Raw genomic sequence first — 13006 nt, forward strand, 5'->3', positions numbered from 1 at the left:
GTCCACCAACGTTCAAAACAACATTATTCATAGTAGCCAAAAAGTGGAAACAACCCACATTTCTATTAGCTGATAAATGGACAAAGAAAATGAGGTCTATTGATACAATGGAATGTTATTCAGCCATTAAAAGGACTGAAGTACTGATACATGTTACAACATGAATGAACCTCAAAAGCACTGTGCTAAGAAAAAGAAGCTAGTCACAAAAGACCACATATTGTGTAATCCTATTTACATGACATTTCCAGAATAGGCAAATCTATAGGGACAGAAAGTAGATTAGTGGTTAACTAGAGTTGTGATGGGGGGGGCGGTGGCCAGGGATGGGGAGGCGATAATGATGAGTGACTACTAATGGATACAAGTTTTCTTTTTAGGATGGAACAAATGTTCAAAAATTAGTTTATGGTGATGTTACACAACTCTGTAAATATACCAAATATCATTGAATTGTATACTTTAATTTGGTAAACTTTCAACAAAGCTGTTAAAATGAATTACAAATATATATGTAATATATATATATGTAATATATATATGTGTGTGTGTGTATAAAATTTATGTGGAGACATTTTTCTACTGAAGGGGAAAATCCAAAAGTTATAATGAAATTATAAAATGTGATTTCATAGAATAAAGTAAAATCAAGACACCAACAAAATATATGCATCATGCCCATAAAAATCCTCCATCCCTTCTATGCAAACAATTCCTAAAAATTTATCAGAAAATGACAAACAGCCCAATATAAAATAGGGGAATACTATAAACAGGAAATTCAAAGAAAAGAAAATGCAATGTTCAAAAATATAAGATGGGTAAACTCAGCTGTCTAAAATATGCTAATTAAAACAATGAGATTTATCATTTTTATCCATCAGCTTGGCAAAAATTAAGAAGAGTAATAACTTATGAGACTAATGAGGATGTGGAGAAATTAATATGTTGTTTTCCAGATTGTTAATTGTTACAACTCTTTTGGAGTATCTAATGCATACATTGAAAATTGCTGCTCTTGGTTTCAAATATGAGCGCATTCACCACTTGGCTTCTGGAATTACTTCCATTTTGTTTATACTAATGAGTAATGAGTAAGTCATTTTCTTCACTCCCATGGCTGCTCTTAGTCACTCTGGACTGGTTCTACTTGGTCACTAGTACCAGAGCTCAAAAATCTCCTTAGAGTATACATACCTTTGGTAAAGAGGCCTCAAGCATGTTGCCCTAGTTACTTGGTACTGGAAAAATCGGGGGGGCGTACCAGAACTCACTCTGATGTAAGCTCCTCGATTGCTACCTTCTTCATAATAATTAGATGCAGAAAATACAGTAATAACCTGGTTAAAGAGAGTGTGAGGTTCACATAGAGTTAGTTCTCAAAAGGTCCTTCAATAAAGTCAGAAACAGCTCAATTCTTAAAAAGCAAAAATCAAAGTTCAAAATCCATACAAATCATCCAAGTCTGATGGGATTTCCTGTGATTCCATTGAAGAGAAACAAGGCTTTGAAATCACTGTCTCCAGGAGTACGAACTTCTAGCCACTCATCCCCACAGTGCAATCTTGTGTACAATTTCAGTTCCATATCTTACAATCCTCCTTAATGCTCAGTTCTGTAAATTCTAATTTTCCAAGGGGGTAAAGCCTTTATTTTCTTTCCTTGTGCTATTTGAGCATTCAAAATAAAACTTGTCTAGTATCACAGTCCTTTTCTTTTGTCTGTAGCTGACTGATTTAGAGGGTTCAGGGCCCCCCACAAAACCAGTGCTTTAAGGTCAGAGAAATAGTGGCTAGATAAGGGACCATGGCCACTCTGTTGGGAAGGAACCAACCTTGGGGGCGTGGGGGAGGATGGGGAGCCTTGGGAGGGTAATACTTGTCAGTGACAGGAAAGCTGGTTTAGGCCCAGTCCTGCCCTAATGGGCAGGTCACTTCAGACAAACCACTGCTACTTTCTCCCGGTTTTCTTATTACAAATAAACCCTAAATAATACTTGCCTTACCATTTCGCAATGTCAGTATGAGCCTCCAATGAACTAAAAGAGTTAGGAAAAGTAAAAGTGTTGAAACAGAAGGAAAGGCCATGCAATTTGGTATTCCTTTTTAATTATTGCTGTTCACTATGAGAAAAGGGGGCATCCCAGGACAACCTGGGACCAGAAACCAGCTCCTCAGGCCTCGCCTCTCTAGCCTATCAGACACCACTGAAGAAGCACAACGCATTCCATTTTAGTGGCTGCAGCGAAACTGCCCACAGAGAGGGACTTGCTAGAGCTCACCTACTCAGTGAATAGAAGAGAAGTATGTTTTGTGGTTCTGCTCTGCACAGGGAAAGTGCAAAAGGTGAAAGAGAGCAAACTGGATTCACTGCTGCCTTTCTGTGCTCAGTGACGATAAGTACATTCTTAACCCCACTACTGGAGATTTGCCTGGCGATTAGCACAGAACAAAGCCTTTCTGTGTGTGTACTTAGTGCCATGTGTCAGAGTTTCTATCTCTGGGATTAGGGAGGATCGGAGAAATAAACCAAATATCTCTTAGGGTGAGGGACAGTGATCTACCAAAGCATGCAGTTCTGTTTTGGGTCTAGGGAAGACATTTTCCCGTGGGCTTCGAGGTCAGACACATCCTGTGAAGAAAGACTAGGCTTAGGGGAAGGATGTCTGTGATGATGTCACCAACACTGTTAGCTTACCTTCCCGTCATGGCAAATTTCATACCCTTCGGGCTTACATTCATGAGACCTAATGAGCATCTTCAACTGGTATTTATTAAGAATCTTGGAGGTAATGTCTGGTCCAAAATAGCAGCCCCCTCCTCGACCTGTATTTGGGTAACAGCCTCTTTTGCCTCTCGGATCACTCCACAGAATGTCGATAACCTTGGAACAACAAATCAGATTAGGCTGTCACTTACAACTGAGAGTTTATCTTTCTAGATTCCAACTTCTTTTCCAGAAATATTATCCCAAGTTATCCCAAAGTCTCACTATTTCTCATTCCTCCTTCAAAACTGTTTCACACTCATCTCCTCCATGAATCTTTTCCAGAATAATGTGAATGCCCATAGCCACCACAATCCCTTTCTACCCATCCCCAATAACCAATGTAGCAATACTTAGTAACCATGAAGGATCAGCCCTTGGGCTTTTTCTTTTCTTTTTTTTAAAATTCCATCGCAATTGCTCCACAATTGCTTAACCTACAGGGTCTTTTCTCTTAAAAAGAACTTCACTGCCATGTTCAAAGGAGAAAGTAGCTCCCCACAGTGAACATACAGCCACTTGGTGTTTTTAATATGTTCAAAGAGATAAGGTAAGTCTCCCAGCTATGGTTTTGGCCCTGGTTTTTGTCCTGTTGAGTACATAGCATGATAAAGCCTTTTCCCCATCACAAATATAGGCAACTGTTCACCCAAGAATACCTTGTAAAGCATCTCCTTCACTTTTTGCCCCCCTTGATAAGCACATTCTCAGCTTCAGCAGTACACTTAGCCATTGATTGGTTTTCCACAAGTATGTTATCAGCATAACATTTCCTTGTGGGGATGAAAGAGGCAAGTGCAGCCTGCATGATGCTCACGACTGAAGACCCAAGTTTCTAATAATTTTTTCATAAAAAATTGGGGGCTCCCTGTTTGTAGCTCTGATCTACATATAATGTTTCTTTATTCAAACATCTCCTATGGGAGCTTCAGCAGTAGTGTGAAAAACTAGCTTTGTAGTTAAAGCTATGCAACCTTGAGAAAAGTCTTTGGGTCTTACTTTCTTTAAAATCAGAGATTTGGGCCAGATGGCTTGTGAAGTATCTGAAAGTTCTAACAGACTTCATTTTCTAATTTTTCATAGTCTAATAGACTGTATTTTCCACATGTTTCTTTGAAGGGCATGAAGAAGCATGTATTTTAAGTTGTGCAGTTATTCTAGTGGGTCCAAATCAGATCTTAAAAAGACCAGAAATGGTTGTCCCACTAAACCTGACTGTACACCCATTTATAGGTCTGGTATTGAAGGGGAGCTAGAAGTAAGTGAGGGGAAAGACAGTGAGGTGGAGAGAACAGAACTGGTAGGAGAACTTCTCTGGAATGCTAAGCACCTCATCAGAACTGGAGACACTGTGCACCAGGCACATTCCGGACACTTGCAGATGATTGATTTTTTTGATGATTGACTGAAGTGAGAATTAAAACCACCTAAGAAGATGCAGATCAGGATTCTCCTTTCTCCCCCACTGAATTCCAACACTGGCACAACCCTACCCTACAAATAAATATAATGGAACCCATTTACTTTGCTGGTGATTATGATGAAAATAACACTTGCATTTGAAACTGAGCCATATCTGAATCTTACACCATGAATTCATGTCTGGGAGACATGATCTGACCTTTAGTATAATGAAGGAGAAAACATGGAACACGAGGAGGCGTGTTTTATAAGGAGGGGATTAACTTTTAAATTCCTACATAAGATGCAAGTCATTTACAGCCAAAATTACCCCAGGAAAACCTTCTAAATTACTCTTAAAGCATAGTATACATGATTTTGTATATAAAACCCTATACAGACATATGGATGTGTGAATATTTTATATATGTGATAATGTAGAACATATGATAAATTATATGAAACTAAAATTTTATACTTTTTTCTCCTTTTTGCCATATGTATATAGTTGAAATTTACATAAGTTAAATGTACATATGATGGGACCCTGTTAAACTAGAATAAGCACTGGCCATGGAGTTAGCTCTTCAAGTGTCACCTATGTCACCATGGAACCTATTCGGGCCTTAGCTGACTCCTCAGTGAAATGAGGAAGATATAGCTAACATTCATTTTTCTTTGGTTCAAGGTCATAAGGGGTCATAAGGGGTATCAATTTTATAGAAGGGAGCTTCTTCAGAACCATCCATTCAATGAGTTCTGCATTTCTTTTCTCTGCCCAGAATTCATTCATTCATAAACTTTACAGAGACTGTGACGACAATATAGATTTAATTCTGAGGCTCACAAACAAAAAATGCTATAAAAGTCACTTTGTTGGTGAAACAAATTCCTCAGCAGAGACAATCTCTTTCCTCTCAACAACATCCTATCCACTGAAATGCAAGGGCCTTTGGGAGTACATGAAAGAATAAGTATTTACAACATTCCTTCCTGAAAATTTTCAAACCAAAGATTGGAAAGGTTTTTACTGAATGACAACTTTTGTATGACCTGGTCAACAAAAATCTATTTGTGTCTCAGCCTTTACACCTCCTAAATCCAAAATAAATCCTGCAAGTGTCCCATGCTTGCCTACAGTTTTAAGTAATCCCGTTTTCAAAAGTATGCTTTTGGGGAGAGATAATAGCTCTGAAAGATGTATCTAAACGCTTCTCTTCTAAGACACTAACACTGTAGATTCACTTTTGTATTTTCCCTTAGTTATGTGTCCTCCTTCCAGCTTTTGAATATGTCGTCTTAAAAGCTGTGCTCAGTCCAAACCTTCCAGCCAAGTACCTAGATGGCTTTAGATACCTACTCCTTGCCTACCCATCGCCTCATTGGATGAGGGGAGACTAGAGTAGTTCATTTCTTTCTTGAGATCTCCCATCACTCTTTTTTTTTTTTTTTGCGGTACGCAGGCTTCTCGCTGTTGTGGCCTCTCCCGTTGCAGAGCACAGGCTCCGGACGCGCAGGCTTAGTGGCCATGGCTCACGGGCCCAGCCGCTCCACGGCATGTGGGATCTTCCCAGACCAGGGCACGAACCCGTGTCCCCTGCATCGGCAGGCGGACTCTCAACTACTGCGCCAACAGGGAAGCCCTCTCCTATCACTCTTAAATCATCTTTCCCTTCAGAAAAAGAGGATGGGCATTAAAGTCAGACCTGGGATCAAATCCTGCTCCATCTTTCAGTGACTAGCCAAGTGACTACAAAAAAGCCATTTCACTCTTGGGCGCCTTCTCAATGAAGCTGACTACCCTATTTAAAATTGCACCTCTGTCCCCTACCTCCAGTTCTCTGTTTCCCCTAACCTTGTTCTAGTTTTAATTTTTTCCATAGAACTTCTCACTTAACATAGTTACTTGGTATTGTTATATAATTATATATGTAATATTATATAAATAACTTCATATATACATATTATTTAGCTCCGCCCCCTAAAACATAAACTCCACGAGGGAATATATCTTAGGTCACTTACTTTCTCACAAGCTTAGAACAGTGCCTGACACATAGTAGATACTCAATAAATTTTACTTGTTAAGTGGATTAAGAGAAGGGAGTCACTCAGGACATAAATAATTAAAATTATTTTTTAAACCTTTCTGGTCTCTTTGTTGTTTCAAGTCTGTCCCGAAAGAAGAGGTCACGCTTGTCTCTATACGATGACTCAGCTATGAATACATACATCCCCCACATCTCAGGGAATATAAGATAAAATTTAAATTACAGCACTCTGCCAAGAATCATGCACTTCCATGAGTATGGAACAAATAGCCTACGATCTTTACTGCAACACAGCTCACAGATATTAAGAAATAAAGTAATTGTGAAATCTGTTTTTATCTGGAAATTTCAACTCTAGCTAACTAAAGTGTGCATGTCCATGATATACCAGGAAATGAGGAAAGAAAATTAAAGGTACAACTGAAATTATTAAAATATTGGGAATGAGATTCTGGTCAATTTTACCCTGTGTCAGCTCCAGTCATGTACACTGAGTCTGTAACATGCCTCATCTACATTGTTGGGGTGAGGGGAGGTTCTATTACAGAATAATGACCACCAGTTTCCTTCCTCCCACTTCTTAAGGCTCCATCTCTCTACAATTCTAACTCATCCAAGCTTCCAGACTCCCTGATTTTCTTCTTGTGCAACTCCAATCTTTCTGGCATCATCCTTTTTATTCACTATAACCTTTGGTCTTTGGAATTTGGATATCAAAATTTAAGGAGGCATCTTTTCCTACTTGCTATAGGATGCCTCTTATACTTCTTTGATTTCTAAATACTTTGAATGCACAAGCCAGTGATGAATTCTATTTCTCTCTTATTACCTCTTCCTCTCTCTCTCTATCCTCCCGCCTCTCTTTCTCCTCATTGATTAGAGATTATTTTATATCAGAAATCACATTTTAGGGACTTCCCTGGCAGTCCAGTGGTTAAGACTCCACGCTCAGAGTGTAGCTCGGGGTGCAGACTTAACCAAACTAGTCCAGGGAAGCCACTAAACAAATAAATGAGCAAGAAAGCAAATAATAACAAGCCCTAGAGGAGCATGGAAATAATTAGAGTTACTATATTACCTAAAATATCCAGTTTTCAACAAAAAATTACAAGACATGCAAAAACACACACACACACACATACAGGGGAAAATAAGCAGATAATTGAAATTGCCTTTGAGGGGATTAGAAGTTGACTTAGCAGACAAGGATTTCAAACCAATTATTATAAATATTATATTAAAACACAGCTATATATATATATAACACTTCACTGAATAAGAACAGAATACATTTTCTTCTCAAGAGCACATGGAGCATTTTCCAAGATAGACCATATGCTAGAGCATTAAAAAAAAGCCTCAATAAGTTTTAAAAGGATTTTAATCATGCTAAGTATGGTCTCCAACCACAAGTGAATTCAAGCAGAAATAATTAAGAGAAGGAAATATGGGAAATGCACAAATATACAGAAATTAAACAACATATTCCTAAAAAACATATAGGTTAAAGAAGAAATCACCAGAGAAATTAGAAAATACTTTGAGATGATTGAAAACTAAAGTACAATACAGCAAAACTTACAAGATGGAGCTAAAGCAGTACTTAAGGGAAACTTACAGCTTCATTAGCAAAGGAAAAGGGGTTCAAATCAGTGACACTACCTCTCACCTTAGGAAACTAGAAAAAGAAGAGCAAAATAAATCTAAGTCAGAAGGAAGGAAATAATAAAGATTAGAGCAGAAATAAGTGAAGGAGAGAATAAAAAACAATAGAGAGAAGTCAATAAAACCCAAAGTTGATTCTTTGAAAAGACCAATAAAATTGACAAACCTTAGCAAGATCGACCAAGAAAAAAAGAGACTCAAATTACTAAAATCAGAAATGAAAGAGGAGACATCACTACCAACCTTGCAGATATTTAAAAAAATGTTTTAATATATATTTCACATATATGTATATATTACAAACAACTTTAGGCCAACAAATTAGATAAATTAGATGAAATGGACAAATTTCAAGGAAGATACAAGCTATCAAGGATACCAAGATACAAACTACTCAAGAAGAAGTAGAAAATCTGAATAGAACTATAGCAAGAAAGAAGACTGAATTAGTAATTTTTAAACTGCCTACAAAGAAAAAAGCCTCGAAAAGTATCAAAGTGAAGCCAGCAACATACAAAATGGATTATACACCATGACCAAGTCGGATTTATCCCAGAAATGTAAGGTTGGTTTAACGTCTGAAATCAACCAATGTAATACACCACATTAGTAGAATAAAGGACAAACAATACATGATCATCCTAATAGATACTGAAAAGCACTGACAAATTCCAACACTCTTTCATAGTAAAAACACTCAAGAAAGTAGGCACAGAAGAGAAATTCCTCAATCTGATGAAGGGTAGGTAATATACGGACAAACAGCTAATATACTTAATGGGAAAGACTGAATGCTTCCCTCTAATATTAGGAATTAGACAATGATGTCTACTCTCACCACTTCTATTTTTCAACACTGTACTAGAGGTTCTAGACAGGGCAATGAAGCAAGAAAAAGAAATAAAAGGGGCTTCCTTGGTGGCACAGTGGTTGACAGTCCGCCTGCCAATGCAGGGGACACGGGTTCGTGCCCCGGTCCGGGAAGATCCCACATGCCGCAGAGTGGCTGGGCCCGTGAGCCATGCCGCTGAGCCTGCGCATCCGGAGCCTGTGTTCCGCAACGGGAAAGGCCACAACAGTGAGAGGCCCGCATACAGCAAAAAAAAAAAAAAAAAAAAAAAGAAGAAGAAATCAAAGGCTGCTTGATTGGAAAGGAAGAAGCAAAACTATCTTTATTCACAGATAACATGCTCTTGTTTATACAAAGTCCCAAGGAATCCACTAAAAACCATTAGAATGAACAAACAAGTTTATCAAGGTTCACAACATGAGATCAGTATACAAAAGTCAATGTATACCAGAAATGAACAATCCAAAATGCAATTAAGAAAACAATTCTATTTACAATAGCATCAAAAATATTTGGGAATAAACTAGGAATAACTTTAACAAGTGCCTCACTGTACGTGATTACAAAACACTGCTGAAATTAAAGATCTAAACAAATGGAAAGACATCCCACCTTCATGAAATTAAAGATATAATATTGTTAAGGTTGCAATAGTAACTAAATTGATCCACGGATTCAAGGCAATCCCTACCAAAATCCCAGCTCTTTTTTGGTAGAAATTGGCAAGCTGATTCTAAAGTTCATATGGAAATTCAAGGGACCCAGAATAATCAAAATAATCTTGAAAAAGAAGAATAAAAGTGGAGAACTCACACTTCCCAGTTTCAAAACTTTCTACAAAGCTATAGTAATCAAAACTGTGTAGTAATGATAAAAAGATAGACATATAGATCATGGAATAGAATTAAGACTCTAGAAATAAACCTTCATATTTACAGTCAATTGATTTTTCGGAAGGGTGTCAAGAAAATTCAAGGAAAGGAAGTCTTTTTAACAAATGGTGCTGCGATAATTGGATATCCACATGCAATAAAATCAATTTGGACACCTACCTCACACCATACACAAAAATTAACTCAAAATGGATTAGACACCTAGACGTAAGAACTAAAACTATAAAACTCTCAGAGGAAAACATAGAAATAAATCTTTATGATTTGGGGTTAGGCGATGGCTTCTTAGATACAACACCAAAGGCACAAAGCAAAAGCACTTCTTTTACTGTGACTGAGTAAAAGGAGCCACAGACAAAAGATCACATACTGTATGAATCCACTTCTATAATATGTCCAGAATAGAGAAATCTACTAAGACCAAAAGGAGATTAGTGGTGGGACTTCCCTGGTGGCGCAGTGGATAGGACTCTGTGCTCCCAGTGCAGGGGGCCCGGGTTTGGTCCCTGGTCAGGGGACTAGATCCCACATGCATGTTGCAACGAAGAGTCCGCATGCCACAACTAAAAAGACTGTCGGCTGCAACTAAGGGGCCCATGTGCCACAACTAAGGAGCCCGCCTGACGCAACTAAGACCTGGCACAACCAAATAAATAAATAATTTTTTTTTTTTAAAAAGGAGGTTAGTGGTGGTCTAAGTGTGCAGGGATGGTGGTCGGGGGTGGGGAGAGAATGGGAAGTGACTGGTAATAGGTATGTCAAGTACCTTTTTCAGGTATGAAAATGTTCTAAAATTAGATTGTGGGGATAGTTGTACAACATTGTGAATATACCAAACCCAATGAATTATATACTTTAAATACCATTTAAATATGGTATTTGAATTATATTTCAATTAAGCTATTAAAAATATAGTAATGAATTTAGAGAGAAGGATATGATCTGCTTAGAAAGGTAAGTCACTTTTTGTATATTATTAGAACAACATCATCTATGCTGCATCTTCACTGCCACTTTAGTGAACAGTTTGATTACTTACCTGTTCCCATTCATGCTTTGTTAATTGTTCAGAAAGGGATCCATTTGTTCTGATTCCCCGAGCTGTAATGGTTGTACCTACTTTATTTCCCTTCTCAGTAGCATGGTCTCCATCTATTGGAATTGGTGGCATCAGCACAGATTTCAACTACAAAACAAATTTATGCTTTAGCCAAACCCTATGCTCAGGGTGCTGCATGTAGAAGCTTCAGCACTAGTTGCTATTCTGTCTATATTGTTGTGCCTTGACCCAATGGAAAACACATGGTCCCCTTTTCCATCTCACCTACCTCATGGTCCCCTTTTCCATCTCACCTACCTCCTTCATCTTATTGATCAACTGATCTCTAAAAGTGGGGCTGTTATGTTCTGTTTGTACATTTTTCAAAAAGAGATACTGTCCTAAGGGAAAGTTTCCCATTAGAGTTTCTAAAAGACCCCAGAGGCACAGATATCAGTAGAGATATGTTCTGTGGCGTCCTGACAGGAAAAAGAAGATGCTAAGGGAAAACTAGTCTCCCTCTGAGCCTTTATCTATACATGGGGCTAAGAGAGAGAACTAACAGGCCTAGAGTTCAGAAACACCTCAAGAGGATGGTTGCTTTTCCTTTTGCTGTGTTTTCCAGGAGAAATGAGAGAAAGTACATCTGTGCCTAGGAAAGTGCACAAAGGGGACATAAGTTGAAAACTTCGGAAGCCCTTCAACTTAAATGCACTGGGTTCTCAGTCAGACCTGCAAGCAATTGATTACATTCTCTAATCCTAGTAACAAAGGCAATATATTTCTTTGGAAATAAAATATCTCTCTGATAGTACATCAATTACTATAATCCCTTCTACATTCCCTTACATAACTTGAGACTGTAATTTTATGCTTGTTTCTTTGCAGTACCATACCTTTATACAAAACAATTTGAAATAATACTTCTGTTACATTGGTGACCTTAGTTCAGTGATGGACAATTCTCTGTGGTAGGCACTTAAGCTTCTTCTATAAACTAGGGTGTATATAAAATCTTACCTTTGTTTTTCAAAAATAAAATTGAACCTTATTCTGAGGTCCTGTCTCATTGAGATGGTTGGAGTTCAATTTCAGCTATTATTAGTGAGTTCACAGCCTACCCTCCCTGTCTCCCCACCAGCAAATGTCGCCAGGTCTTAGGCAGAGCAGAATATTCTGGGAGGACACTCTGGACGTGGCTCCACACAACTCACTTCTGATAAGGTCATCAGGCAGGGCAAAACCACATGGTCTCTTAAGTACATGTGGCTCCACCGTTTTCAAGGCCACTTGGGATCAGGATACTTTGTCCAGCCCCTGCTAAGGTACCACATCATCATTCTTTCCTGGGGGTCCTACTAGCCATCCCTTCTCACAACCCCTGCCAGGGAGTTTGAAAAATACTAAACCAGAGTCTTAGTGTTATAGAGTCTTCCTTCTCTGTCCCTCTGCATTCACCCTCCTCCCCAACCTGCCTACCTTACAAAATACCTTTAATGAACCTAGAATGGAGGTTGTCATCAGGTTCCCCCAACCCTACCCCTCTCCTATTAACAATTATACCATAACAGCAGGTATCAACAGGAAGCATGGTCACCCCTACACTTGGAGGGTCCAAACAGATGGGCAAGTGGGGGTTATAAAACTGAACTTGAAAACCTGTCTTTGTATCTCATCTGGTAGAGTTCCAAAGGCTTGAACCTACTACTTTCATTACAGTTCAATTACATTTCACACAACAAGCACGTGCTACCAGTTCAACTTCACTCTAGGCAGGGTAGACAAAAAATACACAAGTCAAATTTCTACCTTTAAAGCCAGTCTTTTCAGTAGGTGGAACAATGATCCCCAAAGGGGGTGAAATTTGAGGTATCCTGGTAAAATTCCTGGCCCCAAAATTTCTCCCCAGGGTCTGTCTTGGTGACTGAAATTCAAACCTTAGTTTTAAGTATCAGGAAAAAGAGGAGAGAGTTGCAGAAGAGAGTTATGTTCAAAGCTTACTCTATGCCATTTTCTTCATCTAGGTAATTATATTTAATCCTCCCAACAATTCAATACAGTAGGTATTTTTAGCTTCAATGTATAATACATGTGGAAACTGAGGCTTAGAAATCGTTGGCAGCTTGCCCAGTCACCCAGCCAGGAAGTGGCAGAAGCAGGATGTAATGGATGTAATGCTAGCTACATCTGTCTGATATCAGAGCTCCATGGTGTTTGCTAGGTTAAGGTGGCTCTCAATTTAGGGTCTCCACAGAGACAGTAATGGGCATTCCAGACACATGCTCTTAATATCTCAAATAGCCCTAGAGAGGCCAGGCTTCTCAGGCTAACCTCAGGAAAG

The 13006-nt window shown here is 38.6% G+C and overlaps 1 protein-coding gene across 1 annotated transcript in view; it reads right to left on the minus strand.

Annotated features, from left to right (window-relative positions):
• PPEF1 (protein phosphatase with EF-hand domain 1) overlaps positions 1 to 13006 on the minus strand; it is a 112956-nt gene that overhangs the window by 22175 nt on the left and 77775 nt on the right. Inside the window, exons 10-12 of the mRNA XM_060003015.1 lie at positions 10666 to 10812; positions 2698 to 2883; positions 1198 to 1340 (exon numbers count right to left, since the gene is read on the minus strand). Of these exons, the coding sequence (XP_059858998.1) occupies positions 1198 to 1340; positions 2698 to 2883; positions 10666 to 10812 (476 nt within the window). The remainder of the gene's footprint in view (positions 1 to 1197; positions 1341 to 2697; positions 2884 to 10665; positions 10813 to 13006) is intronic.

The sequence above is a fragment of the Delphinus delphis genome, chromosome X, assembly GCF_949987515.2.
Source record: "Delphinus delphis chromosome X, mDelDel1.2, whole genome shotgun sequence".
Classification (NCBI taxonomy): Eukaryota; Metazoa; Chordata; class Mammalia; order Artiodactyla; family Delphinidae; genus Delphinus; species Delphinus delphis.